This window comes from Coloeus monedula (assembly GCF_965178545.1).
Source record: "Coloeus monedula genome assembly, chromosome: Z".
In the NCBI taxonomy this organism is placed as follows: Eukaryota; Metazoa; Chordata; class Aves; order Passeriformes; family Corvidae; genus Coloeus; species Coloeus monedula.
In genome coordinates this window covers 13,781,215-13,803,700 of record NC_138822.1, presented here as the reverse complement: position 1 = coordinate 13,803,700, position 22,486 = coordinate 13,781,215, and the positions used below count along the sequence as shown (strand labels likewise).

General features: G+C 35.7%; 1 protein-coding gene and 1 long non-coding RNA gene across 9 annotated transcripts in view; one reads left to right on the top strand and one right to left on the bottom strand.

Annotated features, from left to right (window-relative positions):
- DMXL1 (Dmx like 1) overlaps nucleotides 1–22,155 on the top strand; it is a 77,551-nt gene extending 55,396 nt beyond the window's left edge. For 4 of the 8 annotated variants that reach the window (XM_082301854.1, XM_082301852.1, XM_082301849.1 and 1 more), the window contains 17 exons: nucleotides 716–879; nucleotides 1,854–1,993; nucleotides 2,328–2,413; nucleotides 4,275–4,476; nucleotides 5,719–5,836; nucleotides 7,138–7,200; nucleotides 9,065–9,151; nucleotides 9,807–9,928; nucleotides 10,044–10,185; nucleotides 13,975–14,025; nucleotides 14,298–14,358; nucleotides 14,835–14,977; nucleotides 15,155–15,247; nucleotides 15,710–15,801; nucleotides 16,723–16,775; nucleotides 17,872–18,089; nucleotides 18,489–22,155. In XM_082301854.1, coding sequence (XP_082157980.1) covers nucleotides 716–879; nucleotides 1,854–1,993; nucleotides 2,328–2,413; nucleotides 4,275–4,476; nucleotides 5,719–5,836; nucleotides 7,138–7,200; nucleotides 9,065–9,151; nucleotides 9,807–9,928; nucleotides 10,044–10,185; nucleotides 13,975–14,025; nucleotides 14,298–14,358; nucleotides 14,835–14,977; nucleotides 15,155–15,247; nucleotides 15,710–15,801; nucleotides 16,723–16,775; nucleotides 17,872–18,089; nucleotides 18,489–18,713 — 2,060 coding nt within the window. In that variant the 3' untranslated portion in view covers nucleotides 18,714–22,155. The remainder of the gene's footprint in view (nucleotides 1–715; nucleotides 880–1,853; nucleotides 1,994–2,327; nucleotides 2,414–4,274; nucleotides 4,477–5,718; nucleotides 5,837–7,137; nucleotides 7,201–9,064; nucleotides 9,152–9,806; nucleotides 9,929–10,043; nucleotides 10,186–13,974; nucleotides 14,026–14,297; nucleotides 14,359–14,834; nucleotides 14,978–15,154; nucleotides 15,248–15,709; nucleotides 15,802–16,722; nucleotides 16,776–17,871; nucleotides 18,090–18,488) is intronic. The other 4 variants (XM_082301853.1, XM_082301851.1, XM_082301848.1 and 1 more) reach the window with 3 other exon arrangements.
- The window catches only part of LOC309585240, a 39,026-nt gene that overhangs the window by 15,529 nt on the left and 1,011 nt on the right, over nucleotides 1–22,486 (bottom strand). Inside the window, exon 2 of the long non-coding RNA XR_014227283.1 lies at nucleotides 17,960–18,069. This is a non-coding gene — a long non-coding RNA (uncharacterized lncRNA). The remainder of the gene's footprint in view (nucleotides 1–17,959; nucleotides 18,070–22,486) is intronic.

Below are 22,486 nucleotides of genomic sequence, written 5' to 3'. Positions count from 1 at the left end.
GTTGGATAAACTATTTCCTTGAGTACTGTAGTAATCAACACTAAATAAAATCTTCCATTGACACTTAGTTGGAAGAAAGTCAATGTTGGGGCAAGTGAGGGGACCTCTCTACTCCTAGGATTTAGGGTGTTACTGCAAATAGTTAGTCTGTTCCTGTTTAATAAGGTGCATATTAGATTGTGTTAGTTAAAATGTGATCTTTTATATTTGCTGGAGAAACGTATTGTCAGGGCATAGTGATTTAGCAGAATTGTACCCTTTAGAAAAAGTACAGATCTCCACTAGAGGGAGACATGGAGTTAAAAGTTGGAGTAGGAATGGCAAGCTTACATATTTGCAATACTCTGAAGAACAAGACTCCAGGCTTGTCTTAAAAGCAATTATAATCAATATTCAGTAATTCTTATTAATTAAGTTTTGCAAGATTATTGTTTGTGTAATAATATTCACCTTTGTAAGAAGAGAGCTTCTAATGCCGTTATGGATGTATTATTTGTGCAGGGAGTTTTTACATTCTGGAGTTCTAGTTGCACATTAGTTTTATGCATTTGAGGATTAACATTCTCTATGTTTAATTGTTACAGGAATGCTAAGATAAAATTCTGAAATGTAATGATGAAAATTTTTACTTTTTATTATAAATAGCTTTATTGAGAGCAATCAGGAGGTAAAGCAGATGGTTTAAAGCAACGTACTGTATTTTCTTCTCCCATAGATGATGGAGAGAAACAGCAAAAACCTTACAGGCTTTCCTCAAAAACCTCTCCAAAAGAGAGTTCTCAGTTGCCTGCATTGCCGTTGGTAGACCAACAGTCATCATCTTACAAAGAAAGATTTATCCCTCCTGAACTTAGCATCTGGGATTATTTCATTGCAAAGGTAATTTTTTGCTGTTTGAACAATTAGGTGTTTTCTGTCACTTTTGGATTGATAGTTTTTCTCTTCTTAGTCATTATTCTAAGTATTGATAGGATCTGCATATTTTTATTGCTTAAGTTTAGCTTTTTCTAAAATGCTGCCTGCTCATATTTTTGAAACAGCTTCCTTGAAAACTGTTGTTATTCAATTAATTTGTTTTCAGATAATGGTATGAACGAATTGTATTGGTTTTTATAAATGCAGAGTACAAATGTGTAGATAAATACGGGTCAGCTATTTAGGGGAACAAGGAAATGTGAGAAGCATTTTAACAGCTATTTCAACTGGACGAAACACATGTTGCATACCTACTGGAAATCAAATTATGTTGCCTTGTTAAGTCCGTTGTGTCAGATCTTTCTTTCTAGAAAGTTACATACTTCTGTTGAATTGTCTGCACATTTCTGTATCAAATGTTACCTACATAAGCAAAATAAATTAGGTAAACATATTTTAGGAACAAGGACAAAAAAGAAATTGAAAATACTGAATAGCACATTGAAGCACTGATAATGGGCTGATTGTAAATATTGAGCACTGTTGGGAGAGGATAGGATTTCTCTGAGCTCTTGGAAGAACTGAAGAGAGCACACCCTGATGGTTTTGGCTTGTGTCTGACAAGCCTGTGTGTCCCCGGTCTGGTTTGATATATCTGGCATGAAAATATAATAAGAATTGGAAAACATTAGCATTTTAATTTTCAGCATTAGAATTTTCAGTAATGTAAAAAATAGTTAAGCTGTTAAAGTATGTATTGTATATGGATAATTACCCTTTTCATGAGGTACAAGCTCTAAATGTTTCTAAACTGAGTCAGATGATATGTCTGCTTTTTATACAAAGCATTAAGCATTATAATTATTCAATTTTTAGAAGGTGATTTAGAATGAGATGTTCACTAGAAGACACTTATGGAATATTGTTTAAATTTTTAGCCCTTTCTTTCATCACAAAGTAGAGTGGAATATGATTCAGAAGAGAGTCAGGAAAGTGATGAAGATGATGAAGACATTGATGGAGATATGTTTGGATCAAATTCACATAATCAAGAGCATTCTAATTCAAATTCTTACAGGTAAATGACTCTTTAGAATGCAAGATATTCTGCCACGTCTAGACTTGCATTTCTGGTTTTTTATTTTTGAGATAATATACCAGTTACTGGATATTTCAGTGTGTTGTCTAGACATAGTAGGTAATGTTTCACAGTAATCATTTTATTCATTTTATTAGTATGTGTTATAGTGACTTGAATTCCTATAATAGTACTTATAATATTCTAAAATATGGTTTGTAGTTTTCAGTAGTTTATAATGAGGATTTGAAGCTCTAAATTTAAAACCTAATACTGAATAAGTGAGAAAATTATTTTCCTATTAGTAGATGACTTACTAGTGCTTTCTTGTTAGTTGGTCACTGATGAGATTGGCAATGGTTCAGCTGGTACTTCACAATTTGAAGATTTTCTACCCTTTGGCTGGACATGATCTTTCAGGTAATGAGCAGCAGAGTTGTCTCTTCATACCTAATTAGCACTTTTAAAATCAGTGATGTGTTGAATAATATATATATGTTGTAGCTTTTAGTCCAAAAGTTCTTAGCTTTTCAGTGATATGGGAATAAATGTTCTGATACTGTTTATCATACAGGTATATTTATGAGATGACGTGGTGGGTGGATAAGATGAATGGGTGAAAGAGGATGCTCAGTAGTTAGTAGAGGTCTCTGCATACTTACGTTTTCTTTGCTTGTTAGTCATGTAGGAATGTTTGCAATATTTATTTCCTCGTGGAAACACTATAATTTTTTTGTAATTGAAATAACATCATTCTTACTCCTTCTTTCATAGAATCATAGAATGGTTTGGTTTTGGAAGAGACCTTTAAAGATCATCTAGGTTTAACCCTGCCTACCACATTGTAGGCAGGGACATCTTTCACTAGATGGTGTTGCTCAAAGTCTCATCTGACATGACCTCCCACGTCTGAAGCATCCACAACTTCTCTGGCAACTGGTTCTAGTGTCTCACTGCCCTCATCATAAAAAATGTCTTTCTTTTGTCTGATCTAAATCTGCTCACTTGGTGTGAAGCCATTACTCCTTGCCCTATCACTACAGGCCTTGGTAAAAAGTCTCTTTGTGTCTTTCCTGTAAGTCTACTTTAAATATTGAAAGGCTGCTATATTATGTCCCTGGATCTTTCTCCAGTCCGGGATGAACAACCCCAACACTCTTAGCCTGTCTCCATAGGAGAGGTGTTTCAGTTCTCTGACCTATTTTTGTGGCCCTTCTTTGGATCCCCTCCACAGGTCCCTTTCATTCCTATAGTGGGGGCCCCATACCTGGATGTGGTGCCGCAGGTAGAGTGTCACAAGAACAGATTAGAGGGGCCAAATTCCCTCCTTTGCCCTACTGGCCACCCTTCTTTTAATGCAGCCCAGTATGCAAAATTGGTCATGCCCAGTTTTTCATCCACTGGTATCCCTAAGTCCTTTTCCACAGGGCTGCTCTCAGTGTATTCACCACTCAGTTTTTGTACTGGTGATTGCCCTGACACAGGTGTACTTGTCCTTGTTGCAGCTTGTGAGGGTCACATGGGCCCACTCCTCAAGCCTGCCAAGGTCCCTGTGGGTGGCATCCCTTCCCTCCAGCAAACCAGCTGCACCCCTCACCTTGGTGCTCTCTGCCAGCTACCTGTGGGTGCCCTCACTACCACTGCCTGTGTCATTATCACAGAGATGGAACAGTACCAATCCCAACATGCATCGCTGAGGGATGCCACTTTTTACTGATTTCCATTTGGACATTGAACCACTGAATGTAGCTCTTTGGGTGAGGTCATTCAACCAGTTCCTTAGCTGTCAAACAGTCCACCTTTTTCCTCCAGTTGAGAAGTAAATATGTGTGAGACATAGTCAGAGGCTTTACAGAAGTTAAAAGTGGAGGACATCAATTGCTCTTCCCTTGCCCTCCAGTGCAGTCAGTTCACAACAGAATGCCATGAGTAGATGACTTGCGCACAATTTGCCCTTTATGAAGCTGTGTCAGCTTTCTCTTATCACCTGCCTGTCATCCATATGCCTTGACACCTTCCAGGAGGATCTGTTTCATGATGATCTGTTCCATGATATAATTTCTCCAATGTCAGCATTGGAGAAATCTATTTGTTTTTTTTAGCAATGAAAGCACAAAGCAGTTCATCCTTTTATACTTGCAAATAGCAACTTAAGGTTTGAATAAAGCTTAACTTGTGGAGATATTAGAAATAAACTTCAGCGTTCACCTGCTGGAATTATCTTCATCAAGGTTATAATGGAAAGGGGAAGGGTTTTACTGTTCTTTACTTGTCTTTCTAGAGCTTCCAGTTAGCTCCCCGATATGCCATGCAGTTTTGAAAACTTTACAGCGCTGGGAGCAAGTTCTTCTCCGACGTCTTGAGCTGTATGGGGGTCCACCTCAACATTATATTTCAGTTCATGCTTCTGAAGACGCTCTCGCTGCTGGTCCTGCATTGCTTCGCCACAAAACTTTACTCGAGCCTACGAACACTCCTTTCAGGTGAGTCTAATTCCTCTAAACACTGACTGTAATATCTTTGATATAAATCAAGCATTAGGTTGTTAGTGCACATGATAGATTGCAACTTCAATAACTATGTGAAATATGGAGGGTACATGTCATATTTCATGCATCTCTGGTCAAAAGCAAGAGCAGAAAAAACATACCACGGTTTCTAATTTTTTTAAATTCTTTTACTTAAGCTTAACATACAGATTTTGAGTGTCTCTGGAAAAAGTATGCTTGACAACAAAATAAAGAATAAAAAGTTTGCCTTGAGAGATAATTATGGTTAAGTCACAGTGAATTAAATAACTGCCCCACCTTTAGAGGTAATAAAATTACCTCACATTCTTATCAGTATTGTTACCTAAAATCAGAGAAGTACTTACTATTTATATTTGTATAGTTGTGACTTACCATAATTGCATGTTCAGCCAGAAGAGTGTGCTCAGTCTCTTGAAGTGTCATTTTAAAAATAGATTTCTGCCTTTTTAATCTTACTGTTAGTTGTGGCTTTCAGAGTAGAGACAGTCTAGTTTTTTACTGTAAAATGTTTCATCATGGTCACACTTTCAGTAACTTGAGTTGATTAAAAGGGACCATCTTGACACATATCTGCTGTCTGGTATTATTTTTAAATTATGATTTAAAGCAATTCAGAGTTTGATGGATTTTGGCTTGTCATAAGCAGCTATATTTATAATTTTTGCTTGAGTGTGCCATTTCTAGGGATAAGCATAAACATTTGAATTCTGGTCATATTCTACAATCCTTTTCAATTTTGTTCCTGAAAAATCATGGATGTTTCAGAGAGGTTACACAGCTGATGATGCGTTCCTAGCAGGAAGTGTTAGTCATTCATAGGCCATGTCAGAGGATCACTTGTGAGGACTAAACAGAAATGATTCATTTTGTAAAGAATGAGCTGGACTAATAAATAATCTGTGTGCTGCTCTTACCATTGTGTAATCTCTTGAAGAGATTTGTCTCAGTTGTCCCAGGATAGAACGAGAAGATGCTACATACTCTTTTTCTTCTTCCTTTTGCACTTCCTCTCACGTGTAGGTTTTTCAGAAAGAGGGTATTAAACTGCTTTCAGATAGGCCTTGTATACTGTCTCTAGCTCTGTAGTTTTGCTTCAGCATTTCTTCTGACTATAGTTTGATTAGAATATAAAATACTGCACTCTTGTAATACATATGAGCATGATGTAAATGTTTATTCAACTTTGTTCTGTAGATCTAACAGTCATGTGGCACTGTCTGTGAAGAGGCTCTGGCAGTACTTGGTCAAACAGGAAGAAGTCCAGGAAACTTTCATCAGAAATATTTTCACAAAGAAGCGATGCCTAAATGAGGTTGGTATGGTATATAAAATGCAGAAAATATTGCAGGTCAATCTGTCAACTTTACTTTGGTTATTTGGCTGGCTTGTTTACTTCTGGTGCTTGAGTGGTTAATGTACTTGTCTATGACTCCAAATCTGCAGTATTTCATACAAAAAATACTTGTCCATTGTTTCATAGAATACAAAAATAATCAGACTTTGACTGTAAAATGACAACAGTGTTGCTACAGTCAGTCTCTCCTTTAAGATCAGTATAAAAGCTGCCTCAGAAGAATGACAAAATGGAACATTTCAAAGATTAAAACCAATAACCTAATGAGCTGCCAAAGTTGTGAAAGTTTTAGTTTGTCCCTACCATAGTCATCCTGGCTTTTATCCACTGCTTCCATAACAATCACGTTATGATTCAATTTTAATAAGAAAAATGCTCACACAGCAGTTACTGTTTCTGTCCCTGATTATTTGTCCCAGTGTCTAGCTGGATTCCAGTTCCAAATGCAGTTAAATGTTTTAGGTTCTGTAAGAGCTTTTGGATTTTTTCGGCTTTTTTATTTGGTCTTTTTTTTTCTTTTTTTTTTTTTACTTACCCCTACTCCTAATTTTGAAAGAATTGCTGGTATTACAGAAAAACTGTGGAGTAGCAGAAATGGAGGAGAAAGAAGCAGATGTGAACAAATTAAACATGCAGGAGAAAGAATATTCATGACTAGTAAAGCCATGGCAGCAGAGAGTTGTGCATGACCTAGTTTTGTCCTGTCACAACTAGAATATTAGCTTGTTTGAGTAATGCTGGCTAATTGTGTTCACTACAAAGTGCAGTTAAAAGGAAAATTGTTCCTTTTTGCCTTTAAAAGTGCACCATTTTTGATCATACCTTAACGTTAACACAGCCACGCTGCTATGCTGTATGAACAGGTATTTTGGAAAATCTTAGATGTTCTTTATATGTTTCAAGGTAGGCTCATTTACAGCCTTACACAGCATTGGTGTGTTGGCTTTATTTTCTATCTTGTTGCTGGTAAAATGTCAGTGTAGATTGCTTATTTTTCAAGAAGTTTGACTTTTGCAATGGACAAGCTGGTGTTACAGTACAGAATAGGTAAATCGGTGTATTCTGTACTGAAAACAGAGTTTGGAAGTTGTTAATTATTCTTACTTTGTAAAATACGTGCATGTGTGTGCAAACATGCTGTTGTGTTTCAGTTGTCCTGTGTTGGGGTAAACAAAAACGAATTAAGGATTTCCTTGATACTGCACGTGTTATGTCTTATCTTTATGCTTTGTTCTGTGGTTGTTCTTTCCTTGGTGAAGTCATTAGAGGAGCACAATGAAACCATGAAAAATTCTGCAGTGGAGGAGCCCGTCATCAGTAAGGTACACAGTAGTAATCCTCAAATTTATTAGACTGTACATCGTTATGAATTTTTTTTTCTAAATGGTGCTGATCTCACTTAAAAGAAAAAGTCTTTGCTCATGTAGCAAACAAACTTCAAAATTCAAAAAATGCAAGGGATTGAGTTAAACTGGTCTTGTTATAGATTATCTGAAACTTAATTACCTTAGGTGGATTAAGCAACCAGGTACAAACAATATGTATTACCAAATTCTTTAGTTTGGCCAAGTGAAGAGCTGAAGTTGAAATTTGCCCAAGTGACAAAAATTTGGCAGTAGTACGGTATTCAGTACATACAGAGCCTTTGATCAGTATGAGATGTCTACCATAGTTGCTTGTAAATGAGGGTGGCTAACTGCACTTAGAGCAGTTAGTTAGCATGATAGAGTTTGCTATTGAAAACTTTCACTGACTGAGCCTTACTTTAAAGATGGTGACACATCAACCCATGTAACAGTATTTTAGCAACTGTCTTGAAGGATTGGTATGACATACTAAAAAAATAGTTACTATGCCTAGAAATTCAAATGAATACCATATTCTTTAAGCTTTCTTTTACAAAACTTGTGTGAAGACAGAAATGTAAACTCTATGGTGTCCTTGGGCTACTTTGTTAATATTAATTATGTGATAAAGCAATATTAGCAAGTAGGTCATTGGAACTAACTGGGGAAAAAAAAAATTTAATTTCCTGCAGGTTTGTTCATCACCACACATAAATCATGGTTTTGTATCTGTTTGCCAGTGTAGTTTTATGCAGTGTTATATACATAAAATCAGTGAAGTAACAATTTTGTCTTGACATTAAAAAAGATATTCTACTTCTTGGTCTGTAACAGCTATTTTTTTCAGATTTTGAAAAAGATCATTTGCAGTTCTCTGACAGAAGAATCTTACTGTTTTCTTTTAAAGCATAGAAAATTAAGAACTTGAGGATATGAAGCTGGAAATAGTTCTGAAATAATTACTTGGGTTTTTAAAAAAAAAATACTACATTTGTGATTCAGCTTTGAATTCACAGGTCACCATTAGTTTGGCAGTGTTATTGTTTTTACTGTAAAATAATTTTGTAACTGCAACAGTCTGGGTCTGTAACTAATCAATTTAGTACTTGCAGTGCTGATCTCTTTAATTTTGAAAAAGACTGCTACAGTGCTGGTAAAGCGTAGAGTTTTGTTGTGTGCTGGCATGTACCTGGATGCATTTCTAAAATACAAAATGGGAGGCAACATTCAAATCCAACAGTATACCACATTGAGAAAAAAAAAAAAAAGAATATGTGTTAGCAAAAGGTTTATGGTTCTGGAATGTACAGGATTCCAGATTTATTTAATTGTAATAATTGTGAATAGATGCACTGACAAAGTTCAAATTTTCCTGTTACATTTGCCTGTTCAGGAGCTTGCCTGCACATTCTTTTAGACTATCTCATCAGTTTCAGTGGGAAAAGGTGTTTGCTAAGAGCAATCAAAGTCTTAGCAAACTTTCTTGAGAGCAAAACATCATGATTCAAAATTTCAATCAACAGTGTGTAGCATGTAGCCTTGCTGGTTTTCAGCATCCCTGAAAAGCCTGAGAATGAACACAGTACTGTGTCTTCTGTGACAAATTACACTTTTTCTCTTGCTGTGGTAATCTTAACATGGCAATGGGAAGCTGTATTGTTACAGAAAACAGGTTTACTGTAATTGTTACAGGCTATGTTTGCTGAGTTTTCTTAGAATTAAAATTAAGGAAAAAGAAAAAGAAATTTCACAGAAAACATTGTTTGGTCTCTGTACTTCCAGTAAAAAGTGGTGTTACACAGAAGTTTGCATTTAACTGTGCTTTGCTTCTTAAATACAGATAGAAACAGATTTGGGATACCCAGGTGGCAAGGCAAGAATAATCCATAAAGAGTCTGATATCATCACTGCTTTTGCAGTCAATAAGGTGAGAGTATAAAGGAGGTAGAATAATCTAATTGTGGTGTACTTCCACCTGATACACAGTCCTGTTGTGACTGGGTGAGATAGGCTTTGTCAGCCATCCTGCTGTTTTTAGCAGCTACAACTTTTAGTGGTCCCATCTCTAAAGCACTTCAAAATTACCTTTTCATAAACTTCTACTACAAATTGTCATCTTTTTTCTATTGTGTCATGGATTGACGGAAGGGAGGGTGGCTTCTACTTTTTCTTTAGGCTTGTGTGTAGGAGTATTTGTCCTTTTTTATCAAAGAGGAAATAATCTTTCCTTCTCTGTTCAGCCATGTTCTGTTCAGCCTTCAGAGCTGGAGGAGGGGAGCCTGATTGCAGGTCTTGTAGTATAGTTACCTGTTGCTTATCCTCTGAGAAAAGCGAGGAGATACTTGAGCTGCTTGAGAGGTATAAGATGCAAATAGTGTGTGATACTATCCCAGATGCAAATAAGTTTTAAAAGGAAGATGTCAAGTATAAAATTACATAGATTTGTAGACGTAAATGTTTGGGGTTTGTAAATTAAGTGTGTATTTTTATGAGCAACAGTGCCGTAACCAGAAAAAAATAAAATAAATGAATTTTTGAGGTTTCCTTTTGCATCTGTCTTTCTGCATGTTATTTTTTTTCAGGCAAATCGGAACTGCATTGCAATAGCATCAAGTCATGATATTCAAGAATTGGATGTTTCTGCAATTTTAGCTACGCAGATCTATACCTGGGTTGATGATGATACAGAAATAGAAAATAAAGGGTATATATTCTTTGTTTGCAGTATCACACTTGACTGTGCATAAATCAGAGTACCAAACATGGTATTTAGTGTTGCTGTTCGGAATCTTAATTCAAAATGTTTCTTTCATTTATAGGGCTGATGATTTCCTAGTTATACATGCTCGTGATGATCTGGTAAATGTTCAGGGAACCACTCCTTATACTCATAGTAATCCTGGCACACCTATCAATATGCCTTGGCTTGGTAGTACACAAACTGGCAGGGGTGCATCTGTGGTAAGTCACTTGTCAAAGGCTAGCTTTATGTATTCTGTCTACTTCTCTCCTTTTGTCTGTTCAGTCTTGCTTATTATATTTTACAATTAACATACAACTAAATATGGCATTTCTGTGTAATCAAGGCAAGCTGGATTTTTTTATAACAATTCACTTAATAGGTTAAAATGCTGTGCAGAATTTAAGGTACACCAGCTAAACAAGAAAAACTTTCAATCAAACTATATATGCTTTTCCTTACTTAATGCATCATTTAAAAGCAAAGAATCATCATTTGGGTAAGAAGTTGCCCTATAATTTCTTCTTTAATGACTTGAAGCCAAATGGTTTATCTAAAAAGCATATATTCAGTAGGTTTCAGAATATAAATTCTTAAGGATAGGGTACAAATATCTATATGAAATGTTGTGGTAGCTTTTATTTTAAGCATAATCTTCAGCTTCATTCTGAGTTTTAGAAAGAGATCTTGTGTCTGGAATGAAGCTTGGCCCTGAACAGGAAGCTATTAGGTTAGATTTAATTCAGATCTAATTATAATTGTAGTCTGGCCGTTGACATTCTTATCTTAGTTCCTGTGGAGCACAGATGCAGATCTGTTGATTAGCTGGCTGGGAGATGCTTATTTGGAGACACTTAAGTGAGCTGCAATGGTCATACAAGACACCAGCATCTCTCAGTCTTTCTGCACATGGAGTGCAGAAAGCGGAGTGTTCCTGTAACCAAATGCATTAAGTCTTGTGACTTGGCTGCACTTGCTGTCATTTAACAGTTCAAAGCAAGTCCATAACTGGTGGCAGAATGAAATAACTGTATGTTAATTAATATTGTAGTTGGCTTTTGAAAGTAGCTGATGAATAGGTGGAATAAATAAGGAATAAGCAGTATTAAGAATGGTAAGGTTTTCCACTTATGGAAGTGGGTATTGTGCCAGTAACCTACACCTCTGCCTTCACTTTGGGAACCAGTGATCCTAGGTGCCAGTGTTACAGCTCTGCTATCACAATCAGGTCACTTCTACAAGTATTCTTTGAATGCCTTTGCCGCTTTCTCCTCTCACTTCCATTTTTTAAATATATATATATGTACATAAAGAATTTTTGTGTTTGTGTATTTCTCAACATTAAATAATTGCATATAATTGCATATAATTAATGTAAATGGTACTTACATGACCTTCTATTTTGCATGCAGTACAACTTTCTTCCTAAATATATTTGGCTATGCTTGTGTGGAATGCATTTGCTGTTAAGCTTTGGACCTAAATTTTGTCTGGCATACTGTTTGACTGTGGCAGAGAACCAACCACAGCACAGAACGGCACCTGCCCACTAGGGAGGAAAGACAGAGGTACCTAATGAAGGACAAAGTAAATGAAGGAAGAGATAGGGATTCTTGGGAGGAAATAGTGTTGCTGTGGAAAAACTCGAAGCTGGAAAAAAGGCAGCTTCACTAAGACCTTTCTTTTGCTATTATTTGCTACTTTGTTCCTTCAGATCCTTGGTGTCATCTTTGCTTTTCCATATTGTGCAGCCCATTTAGTTGTTCTGTACCATTACTGGCTTTTCAGTCTCATCTTTGCTTCACTTTCATCAACAAGGGACACTCAGGCAGTTAACGTTTTATTAGCTGTAAGGTTTTTCTGTCACTCTTCACTGCTTCCTGTCACACAGTTCATACAAGGTAAGTAAGGAGGGTCACCACCAGAGACTTCAGCCCAGTTTGTTTACACAGTTCTTACAGGAGGTGTTTGTAAGAGAGTACTGAAGGAAATAGTGTGTACCTACAGCTTTGAAACTCAGGCAGTGTTACCAACAGCTTGTTGTACAAGTCAGTGTGACTGACATCAATATTTGCCAGTTTAGTGGTGAGGTGGATTCTACATGCATTTTTATTTTTCTGTCTTAATGTATATTAGGCCCAAAGCACCCAGCTCTTCAGCAAAGCACTGTTCTAGCCATCAGCTGTTCTAAGGGGAAACTTGAGGGCTAGCAGTGTCAAATGTCAGTTACATTATTAATGGAAGTATTTGCATTTGATAATTGTACTTGTCTTCTAAATTGGAGATACTGCACCACAGAGTTATGTTAGTGTAGCCTTTCAAAGGCACATTTCTGTAAATCTGCATTTTTCTGAAGTGTAATCCAGCAAGGGTTAAGAGGTCATGATGTGTGCTTTTCTGTTGAATGGAGGAAGATGACTTCCATTGACTTCTGGATAAAAGTTAATAGCTGTAAAACTCCACACAGCCCTTCATTTTAGGGAAGAAATAGAGTGAACATGAATTACTGTTCTTCCATTTACATACAGAAGATAAGTTGTGAGTTTAGAGAGCAAAGTATTGCAATTATAAGTGCAGATGCCAATCTGTAAATGTTTGAGGAATATAATTTTCTGTTGTCTTGTCCTAAATTTTAAAATGTATATATGGTTTTACCAAACCATTTGAGTTTTTTCCTTGACATTTAAAGTACTCAGAAAAAAGAAAGGGAAATACATATTTCAATATCATATTTTTTATCTTCAGAAAGTGTTGAGAAATGGACATGAATAACTGAGGGGCACATGGCTTTCTCTTCAACAATGATAAAGCTTTGAGAATTGAAAGACCTAAATCTGCTTCCAAAATGTAATTAAGAGAATTGCAGTTATTCCACTAATCCAAACCCAGGGAAATTTTTACGAGAAAGTTGATTATTTCCCTTCCAAGTACTTTTTCTCATTTTTGTTCACAAACTGATAATTTAGAGGCTATTTCTTTTAAACTCTATTGATCATATTTAGGAATATGAAGCTCATGAAAGTTTGTAATTCCTGCCTCCATCCAGTAGACACCCTGATATAATTGGAGGCCAGGGCAGAATAGCATACTTGAAATACCTCATCACTATCTACTGCTCCATGACAAAGCAGTGTTATAAGACTGTACAAAATTACAGCAGTTGAAAGTCACAGTTGGATTCAATGATCTTAAAGGTGTTTTCCAACCTAAATGTTTCTCTGAAAGCAGTTCAGAGCCAGCTTGCTGTTGGTGTGTGGTAAGTGATAAGCTGCCGCGTCCTGGCAACAAAATTTCGTTACGTTTTCTCATTTGAAGTTAACACCTGCACAAATATATATTTTGTCCTTCTCTAATGTTGAGGTAAATAATACATGCATGAGCAAACCAAATCCAACAATTCTCTGATGAAAGACAGTCCTCAAAGTAGTCAGATACTTTTGAGAGCTGTCAGGCCATAAAGGAATGAAAACTTAACTTTAACATACATTAATAGAAAGAAAAGAAGGGAGGAGACATCACAGGCACAGGTATATTTCCTTGATAAGAAAATCCCTACTGGTTTTTTCCTTTTGTGTGTTGAACATATAATTTAAATAGATGAGTTTTAAATATAATTGTCTAATGTCTCCAGTCCTCTTCACACATTCAGTTCTTCCCAGTATATATAATATATCTAATAAAATAAGAAAAACAAAAGTCTTGGTAATGTACTTTGCACAAGGCAAATTTTGGAATTTAGGAAAAAATATGCTACTGAAAATTCATTGGATCTGTATTTGTGAAATTATAAACACTTTTGAAGAATTTTTAATTTTTTTATTTTTCATACCAGTTACATGGTATATTGCTTATTCTGGATGGTCACAAATAACCACTTTTCAATCAATGGCAATAAGTTAACTAGACTTGAAAATAGATATATTCCTTCCTAGTTTTTACTTCTGTTAAAGTTTGTTTACCTCTTTCTTTACATGCTTCTGCCTCTCTCTTACTTATCTTACAATATTCAGGAATATTCCAATAAATTTAATGGAATCAGAAAGGAATTGGCAAGAAAAGAGGTAAGACTGCAGTCTAAGGAGTGTTTATATTTGGATCCATACATTTCTGAAGCAAAAGTTTAATATTTATCTAGATATATAAAGCTGCAAAAGTGTTAACATCTACATTATCTTGGAAGACACTGACTTCTGTCTGAATCTCTAAACCCAGTACTTGTTTTCAGTAGAACTTTTGATCGGAAACAACTCTGTGCAATCACTAATTATTCTCTAGTTTGATAACTTTCTGTTCAGTAAAACTGTTTTTTTCTATTTTTTTATATATTTAACAGATGCTCAAGAAAGCTATTAATAATGTCAGAAGAATGGCTTCTCATCCAACACTGCCATATTGTAAGTTCAGGTTTTTTTAAAAAAGAGGAAAGTTATCTAAAGACTATATATTTTTCACTCACCTCTTTCTTAGTGTGCTATTTTGTACTAGCACAGCAGTTAGTATATATGTTTTGAAAGGTGTTTATAAGCCATACGTACTGAAGCTACTTTTCATTTTAAAAAACATGGGGGGGATGTAGAATAGCCTTTAGAAACAGCAAAAAGTACTGCATTTCTCTCTTGTTTATGACTAGAATGAAAGATAGTAGGAAAAAGGTGTGTTATTACCTCCAAGTCAATAGCTTCATATTTCATGAGCATCTAAATACAATTCTTAATCAAATAATGAATAACACGACTTTAAGTTGCAGTGGTATATCCTGCTCCTACACTAAGCCAGATACTATGGCATAATTGTGGCACAAGTTATTTTGAGATGGTGTGTGTTTTCTTGAAATTATAAAAGCTACAACTCTTGTGAAAAGTCATGTCAGTATTTTCTGTTGCAGACCTGACAGGTGCTCAAGATGGTAGTGTAAGAATGTTTGAATGGGGTCATGCACAGCAAATCACATGTTTTCGATCTGGTGGCAACTCAAGGGTAACTCGAATGAGATTCAATTACCAAGGAAATAAGGTAACTGACAAAATGCTTCTGTACGTGTCCTCTCCCCTCTCCTCCCCTCCCCTCCTGTCCCTGTAAATTAGCAGAAACATTACATGCTTCAAATAGAAAGTATTTTCTCAAAATTGTGGATATTTTTCTCTGCAAGACATACATATGTATTTACTATTACTGTATATTTTCTTTCAGTTTGGAATTGTTGATGCTGATGGATATATAAGTTTATATCAGACAAATTGGAAATGTTGTCCACTTACTGGAACTTCACCTAAGCCATATTTGGTAAGATGAAAACTAAATTAGTTTCCATAAACTTATGTTGTGTTCCTTACTTCTGTTCCCTTCAGAATAGCTTGGAGAGGGCAAGGATTGTGCTGATAACCAGTATTAATCAAGATTAAGTTATGTGTTGCTGCCATCCTGTGATCTGTATGACAGGTTCTTACATTCTAATCATACTGACTAAGTGGAGACTGGAAAATGTAACATGAGATCTGAAATAGCTTTAATGTTCGTTGAGACTTGTCAATAGTTGTCACTTGTCAGTTAATTGACAGTTACGCAGGACTGCAGAGTGTATTTCCATGAAAAACGAAGTGTCTTACAGGGCATACCAATACCTTTATATCCCATGTTCTTTAAATTTCTTTTGAAACACCTTTCCTTCTCAAGGAAGTTTAATATTGCCTGCTTGCACAAAATAGATTCCTTTTTAATTAATAATTTCTAACTGCAATTTTTCAGACATGGCAGTGTCATAACAAAACAGCCAATGACTTTGTTTTCGTCAGTTCATCATCTTTGATAGCTACAGCAGGATTTTCTTCTGACAACAGGTAATATCTGTTGTGATAATGCATAAAAGTGAAGTGGTGCCATATTTTCTCTCCTTTCCCCCACTCTGTTTTTCCTATGATTCTTCTTGAGCAGTTTAAGAGTACTTCTGCTTTATTTCTTAGCAGGAGGGGGAGAGAAGCAATGTTTGCAGCTAAATTCATGTGCCTGTTAAAGGAGGTCTTATAGGGAAGCACAGATATTCTGTTCATGTTCCATATGAGGAAGGGAAGTAGAAAGGGAGGTCCTGAGTGCTTCTGTCAGAATCCAGTGAGGGATATGTGGCAGTGGCTTAAAGCTGTGCCGGGGGGGGGGGGGGGGGGGGGTTGAGACTGGACATTGAGAAACATTTTGTTACCAAGAGGTTCAGACACTGGAACAGGCTTCCTTGAGGTCAATCCCCAAAGCCTGTCAGAGTCTGAGGCATTTGTTCAATGCCCTTAATGACATGCTTTAACTCCTGGTCAGCCCTGAAGCTGTCACTGGGTGGATTACATGATCCTTCTAGGGCCCTTCCAGCTGAACTATTCTGTTCTGTTCTGCACACATGAACCTGTCTTAAATTATTTTTATAGCTGTGGGGGATTTGCATAGCTGTCCATTTCTCATTTGTTTTCATAAGTAACTAGTGATAAAAAATATCAAAACCTGCTAACATTCCAGTGAACTCAGCTACAAAATATTATTAACATAAATCCTTTATGGAAATAGCCAGTCATAGAATCATTTGTGTAGAAGGCATGTTCTTGCAGTGTATGTTAAACTATAGAAGTAATTTGGGGTCTGCTCAAAAGTAATCATTGAAAGTCTGTTTACAGTGCTTTTATGCCTGAAACAACCTTTTTAAGGTGCAGATGACTTTTCAAGTGTTCAAAATACCTTAGAACATTTGTTGCTGAATTAAGCCATATTTTTTTCTACAGAAATATTTGTCTTTGGGATACTCTGGTTTCTCCTACAAATAGCTTGGTGCATGGTAAGTAAAATGCAACAACCAAAATGTTTAACCATGGTACAAAAAGGTGTATTTGTGTCTCTCTTTATGTGTCTCTCTTTATGGAAGAGTTATTGTGGGAAGTAATTTTAACATTGGTGGTAAAATGTCTTTCACCGTTCTGTGTGAGTGCACCAGTTGGAATATAAAACCAGATTCTTGAGAAATTACTTGGTGTTCTGTATACATGACATGGACATGAGCACCTTCCTCCGCATACCTTCTGTCCCTGCAGCACAAGTGCAAGCCAGACATTTCTGTTCTTTTTTAAAAGGTTCTGGGCAGCTCCTGCTTTAGAACAGTTATTCCTCTAAGTAGGATTTTGGAGATGCAATAAATATTTAGCTGGATTTCATTAGTTTTATTACTAATATTTTGTTGCATGTAATACAACAAATGCATTTCAGTATCAGAAATACAGAATTAAGATCAGAGAGTTGTGAACTCCTTGTACTTAAAGTATGGTGAATGCCTAAGTGTATTTGAGAGACAGATGGAATTTCTAAATGTAAGTTCATAGGCCCTTTGAACTACAAGTACAATGTACCAAGCTGTGTTCTGGTAATTGTAATTTTCATTCACTTTTTCCACTCATTTAGGGGAGCAGACATAGCCAAATACATATGAATAGAAACAAATTAACACTAAAATGACTGGTGGAAACTTGCAAGAGATTTGGGCAGGTCATTTAAGAGGAATTTCTGGTTGGCATTATATGACTTAAAATAACAAACAAATTATATTACTTAATATAACAAATAAACGTGTTACTTTAATAGCGGATTATTAAAATAATCTATTTCTGAATTGATAGATTGTGATTACATAGGCTTAGAAAAAAGGATATAATATTTTGTTTATACATATTTTAATTTCTTAATTTGAGAATACTGCAGTTCAGAATGTCTGATGGGAACCTGGGTTTACATATGTATTGGTACTGCAATAAGTGGAGTGGTGTGGGCAGCTGGATTACATCATCAAAGTCACTGTTGCTACTGTCTTGAGCTATTAGAGGTTGATTGAAAATTGAAGTTAGTACTGTGTTTTATTTAAATTACTTTGCTTTGGCTTTCAGCTTTTACCTGTCATGATAGTGGAGCAACTGTGCTAGCATATGCTCCAAAACACCAGCTGTTAATATCTGGAGGCAGAAAAGGTTTTACCTGTATAATTGATCTTCGCCAAAAGCAGCAGCAACAGTTACTCCAGAGTCATGATTCTCCAGTCAAAGCAATTGCTGTTGATCCTGCAGAGGAGTATTTTGTCACAGGATCTGCTGAAGGCAACATAAAGGTATTAATGAGGGGGAGGGAGCAGAGATGATGTGTACATTCGGAAAGAATCTTGTGCAGGTGTGGAACCATCAGATGTCATATGTACTGCATTTGTTCTTAACTCTGACCTTCGCATTAACTAATTTAATTATGAAATGTCAGTCTTACCTCTCTTTAATGCTGATACCTCCTTTTAATTATTGATACCTTAGTGTCTCTCTATAGTTCCTATTACAGAAAATGAGTATTAGTATTCTCTAAATGTGTCATTATGTATTGCTACATATTCTTCTTTTACAGTTAGTGTCAGAAAAATAAATGCAAAATGCAGTGCAATTTCTCCACAATTCATTGCTGATGATTTTTAAGGTCATGATAATTATCTGTATAAGAGGTTGATGTTTTGATGCTTTTTCAGGTATGGAGTCTGTCTACATTTAATCTTCTTCACACTTTCATCAATGAGCATGCTCGACAGTCTCTCTTCAGAAACATTGGGACAGGAGTCATGCAAATTGAGACAGGACCAGCAAATCACATATTCTCCTGTGGTGCTGATGGAACAGTAAAGATGAGAATCTTGCCTGATAGATTCAGCCCGTTAAAGGATGTGTTAAAAAATGATGTGAAGTTTATGATCTAATGTTTTTTTCAGAATAGTGAGTAACATTCCCCTTCTGCCATCCCTGAAGGTATTTTTCCTGGAACTAACCAACAAAGCAGATGCACAATGAAAGCTTGTGACACAAGATGTTTTGGGTTTTTTTTCTTTCTCCCCTTCTGCCACCAACCCCCTATTTATTAATTACCTGGAGCTTTTAGTCCCTGATGCACTAATGCCTTAAAGATTAAAAGGTCCTTCAGATTTTGATTTTGATTGTTGCCTAAAATACAAGCTAAGTATGACTCCAAATTACATCATTATAATATTATTAAGATGTTGCCGTAGTGGTTTACTCTTTCTTTTGAGGTAGTTACACTCTCACCTGGAGTGTACCATCTAGGCATGACCTCTGCTTATATTCAACACCTGGCCACCTTGTAAAAGCATGTCTGTCCTGATGGAGAGCTTAGGTAATGTTTTTCACTGTGGCAACCATAACTGTCTCACCTCTGAATTTGTTTAGTCAGCCGACAACAAAAATTTATACTTATATGCAGAAGAGAAATAAAGTCTCCAGGAGTGAATACTCCTGATCATGCAGGCATTCATATAATGAGCCACTCTCTTTCTCCATTCCTGAAATCCAGGCTGTTCACCTCTCTAACTTGCCTGATCTCCTTCCTCTCATCTAGAGTATAAGAAACTGAAGGATGTTCTGTAACTTGTCTTTTGTTCTATAGCTTGAATCACTGCCATCAGGATGGCAGGCTTACCTTTTAAAAATAAATATATTTTTAACCCTGAACACTCCCTTTACAAGAATAAAATGTAAATATGAATGGATATCTTCCTAGTAAAATAGTCAAGATTATGTGTGAAGCCTTAGACTTGATCAAAAAGATACAGGAAGATACTGCTTTAGGATATGGCACTAGAATTTCTTCAAAGACTATTTATTTAGATGTCTGTAGAGGAAATAAAAGAAAAAGTGAACCTAATTTATTTTTACTTTCTTTTTTCCAGTAAGACTTTAATTTAGCCCAAAGATAGTTCGTTCTTAGCACTTAACATTTGTCTGTTTTTCCTAAGTACTTTAAAAAAGGAAAAAAGTAGTTCAACAGCAAAGTACTTCTACACTGTCAGTCTTTCTTTCTTGATGTTTATGTTTACATCTGGTGTCAGATGAAAGAAAACAAATTGGGAAGGATAGATGTAGAGGGTTTTTTTTGCCAAAATATTAAACTGCATAACTTAAATGTTTGACCAAATTATTAATGCACAAGGCCTTTACTTTTTATTTTAGTCAGCTAAACTGTTTCTGTATGTATTTTGGTTTACTTTTCCTTACTTGAGAGCTTGACAAAGGTTTAATTTGTAAATTAGATGTGAGGCTGGATTACTTGAATGCCAATGGTGTACTTTTTGCTAAAAGATATTTTGTGAAATATAGCACCAAGATATTAACTGTAAAATAAACTTGTCAAATTAGGAACTATGGGGATAAATAAAGCATAGCAGAAATGAAGGGCTTGTATAATGAACTATGTAACATTCTCAGGATGCTTTTATCTTAAGAATATAAAGTTGTTTAAAAAGATTTTGTAAAATGTATTAAGGTCATTTTAAATGTATGTTTCGCAAGTTGCAGTGCAAACACTATGAAGGTTTTTATGCACATAACCTGAATTTTCAAATTGTGCAATAAAAAGAATGTGAATGTTATGCCGTGAAGAAACATGTGACAGCATTTCAAACTGGAACAGCTGTTCAGTGATTCAGTTGTAACTGCTCTTCCTTAAAACTTACAGATTGAAATGGAACTTGATATCAAAACAGTTTAAGTACAGTGATGGACCAGAAAAGTGACTAAAAGTGACACCACTTTACAAAACAGACTTGCCCAATGAGTACATGTTATCTGCTCAATGGCTGAGTTTCTAGTATTCTTTATTCTTATGGAAGAAGGAAAACAGTGGAGTAAACAGTAGCACACTCCTTTACTATCAGCTGACTTTGTAGCTGCTTATATACATGCATCAGTTTTATACATCCACTGAACTAACAATGTTACATGTGCAAAAATCATGGCAGTATTATATAATTATGTCCTTGATGTTTTGTCCCTAAATATTTATATCTCATTAGCTTTAATACGTCAAGCTCAATTCTATTGTACTGGCAATCACAAAAAGCTGTCTTACCATCTGGGAAATGAGCAGATTTTATATGTAATTTGCCAAGACATACAATGTTGTCATTTTTCTGAGTAAAGCTGCACTTTGAAAAATCCTGACAAAATTATGCTTATACCAGAAAAGTACTGACCGTGAACAAGCATTTTCAATAATATTTATAGTTACCATAAGCTATTCTCAAAACTAAATTATGTAAAATCAAAATGTATTTGCCACACCTTTATAATCTTTCCAATAAATCCTGCAGAAACTCAACCTTTTAGAGTTCCATGTTGCTGCTATTTCATTTACAAATCAGTTGTTCACTTGCATATTGTTCATTGATGTTTAATTATTGTAAGAAAAATTATCAATAGCTTTCTTGTAATGATGGAGTCAAAATGAGCTAAATTCTGTTGTATCTGAAATTTTTAAAGGGACACTCTCAACTTCTAATCTGGTCATTGGAGAAAAACTGAACTCAGAACTCTCTGGCTGTTGCCCTTAATTTTCACTGACTTTTGTCCTCCAGCAATTAATGCTTTTTCCCTGTTGCTATGCAAGTTACTCAAACTTAAGGGTACTAGTGCCTGTAGAGGTCCCTGTGCTTAAAGTAACCGTGTGCACAAATTGAACATAAAATTTGCCTTTGCCAGTGCTTAATCAATACTAATTTACTGCCCAGACAAAATAATTTAGCTTGTAGTTGATGATGTCCCTTTTAGGTATCATAGACTGGGAGTTGTGACTTGTGTTTGTCTGTGTAGCAATACATAATGCTGTCAGAGTGTGTCATTCTTGTGTTGCTAACTGATTCCATTACCTCAGATACATGATCCAAGTTCTTTATGATTACTTCAGTAACTTGTGGAAGTTAAAACTCTGGCCATCTGGGTACTTAAACTGGCTTACTGTGTGACTTTACACCAGAAAATTCTCAGCTGACAGCTGACATTGCAGGATGTTGATGGAGAAAGGTGGAATAGATGCAGATTTTGTACTGTGCCATGGTGGTGCAGGGTGAGGTCGTACATGTTCTACTGCATTTTAGGAACCTCAGAACCAGTTGCAGGAAATAAACTATGGAGATATCCTACGCTAGGTACCCCCTTCCTATTAAAAGCACCCAGTGTTAGATTAGATGCAATAGTTATGAAAAAAGCAACAGTGATTATGGGGAAATAAACTTGGAGAATTATTTTCCAAGGTAATTACTTTCAAATGTTTATTTTTACTAAAAATAGCAAAACCATCGCTAATGGCAGGTTCAGCACACTGATCAAACTTTCTATAAAATAAAGATATTGATTTACCAAGTTTCTTAGTGTTTCTTATTCCTCCCATTTCTAGCTCTAAAATATGCATGATTTAATATTTCTCTTTTTTTAGTGTCTTATAATGTCATGCTTTTTTATCTTTCCTTGTTCTAGCTTTTTGGTGTTTGGGAGGGAGGGCTGGTGTGTGGTTTTTTCTTTATTTTTTTCTTTTTTTCAATGCGTAAGTAGCAGAGCTGAATAAAACTAAATTATTTTGCAGTGTAATGCTGATGTAGTGATGGCACTTTCTGTTGTCTGCCACAACTTAACCTTTGAAGCCCCTTTTCTGTTTCATTTAAGCTTGAAAACCTGTGAAGGTCTT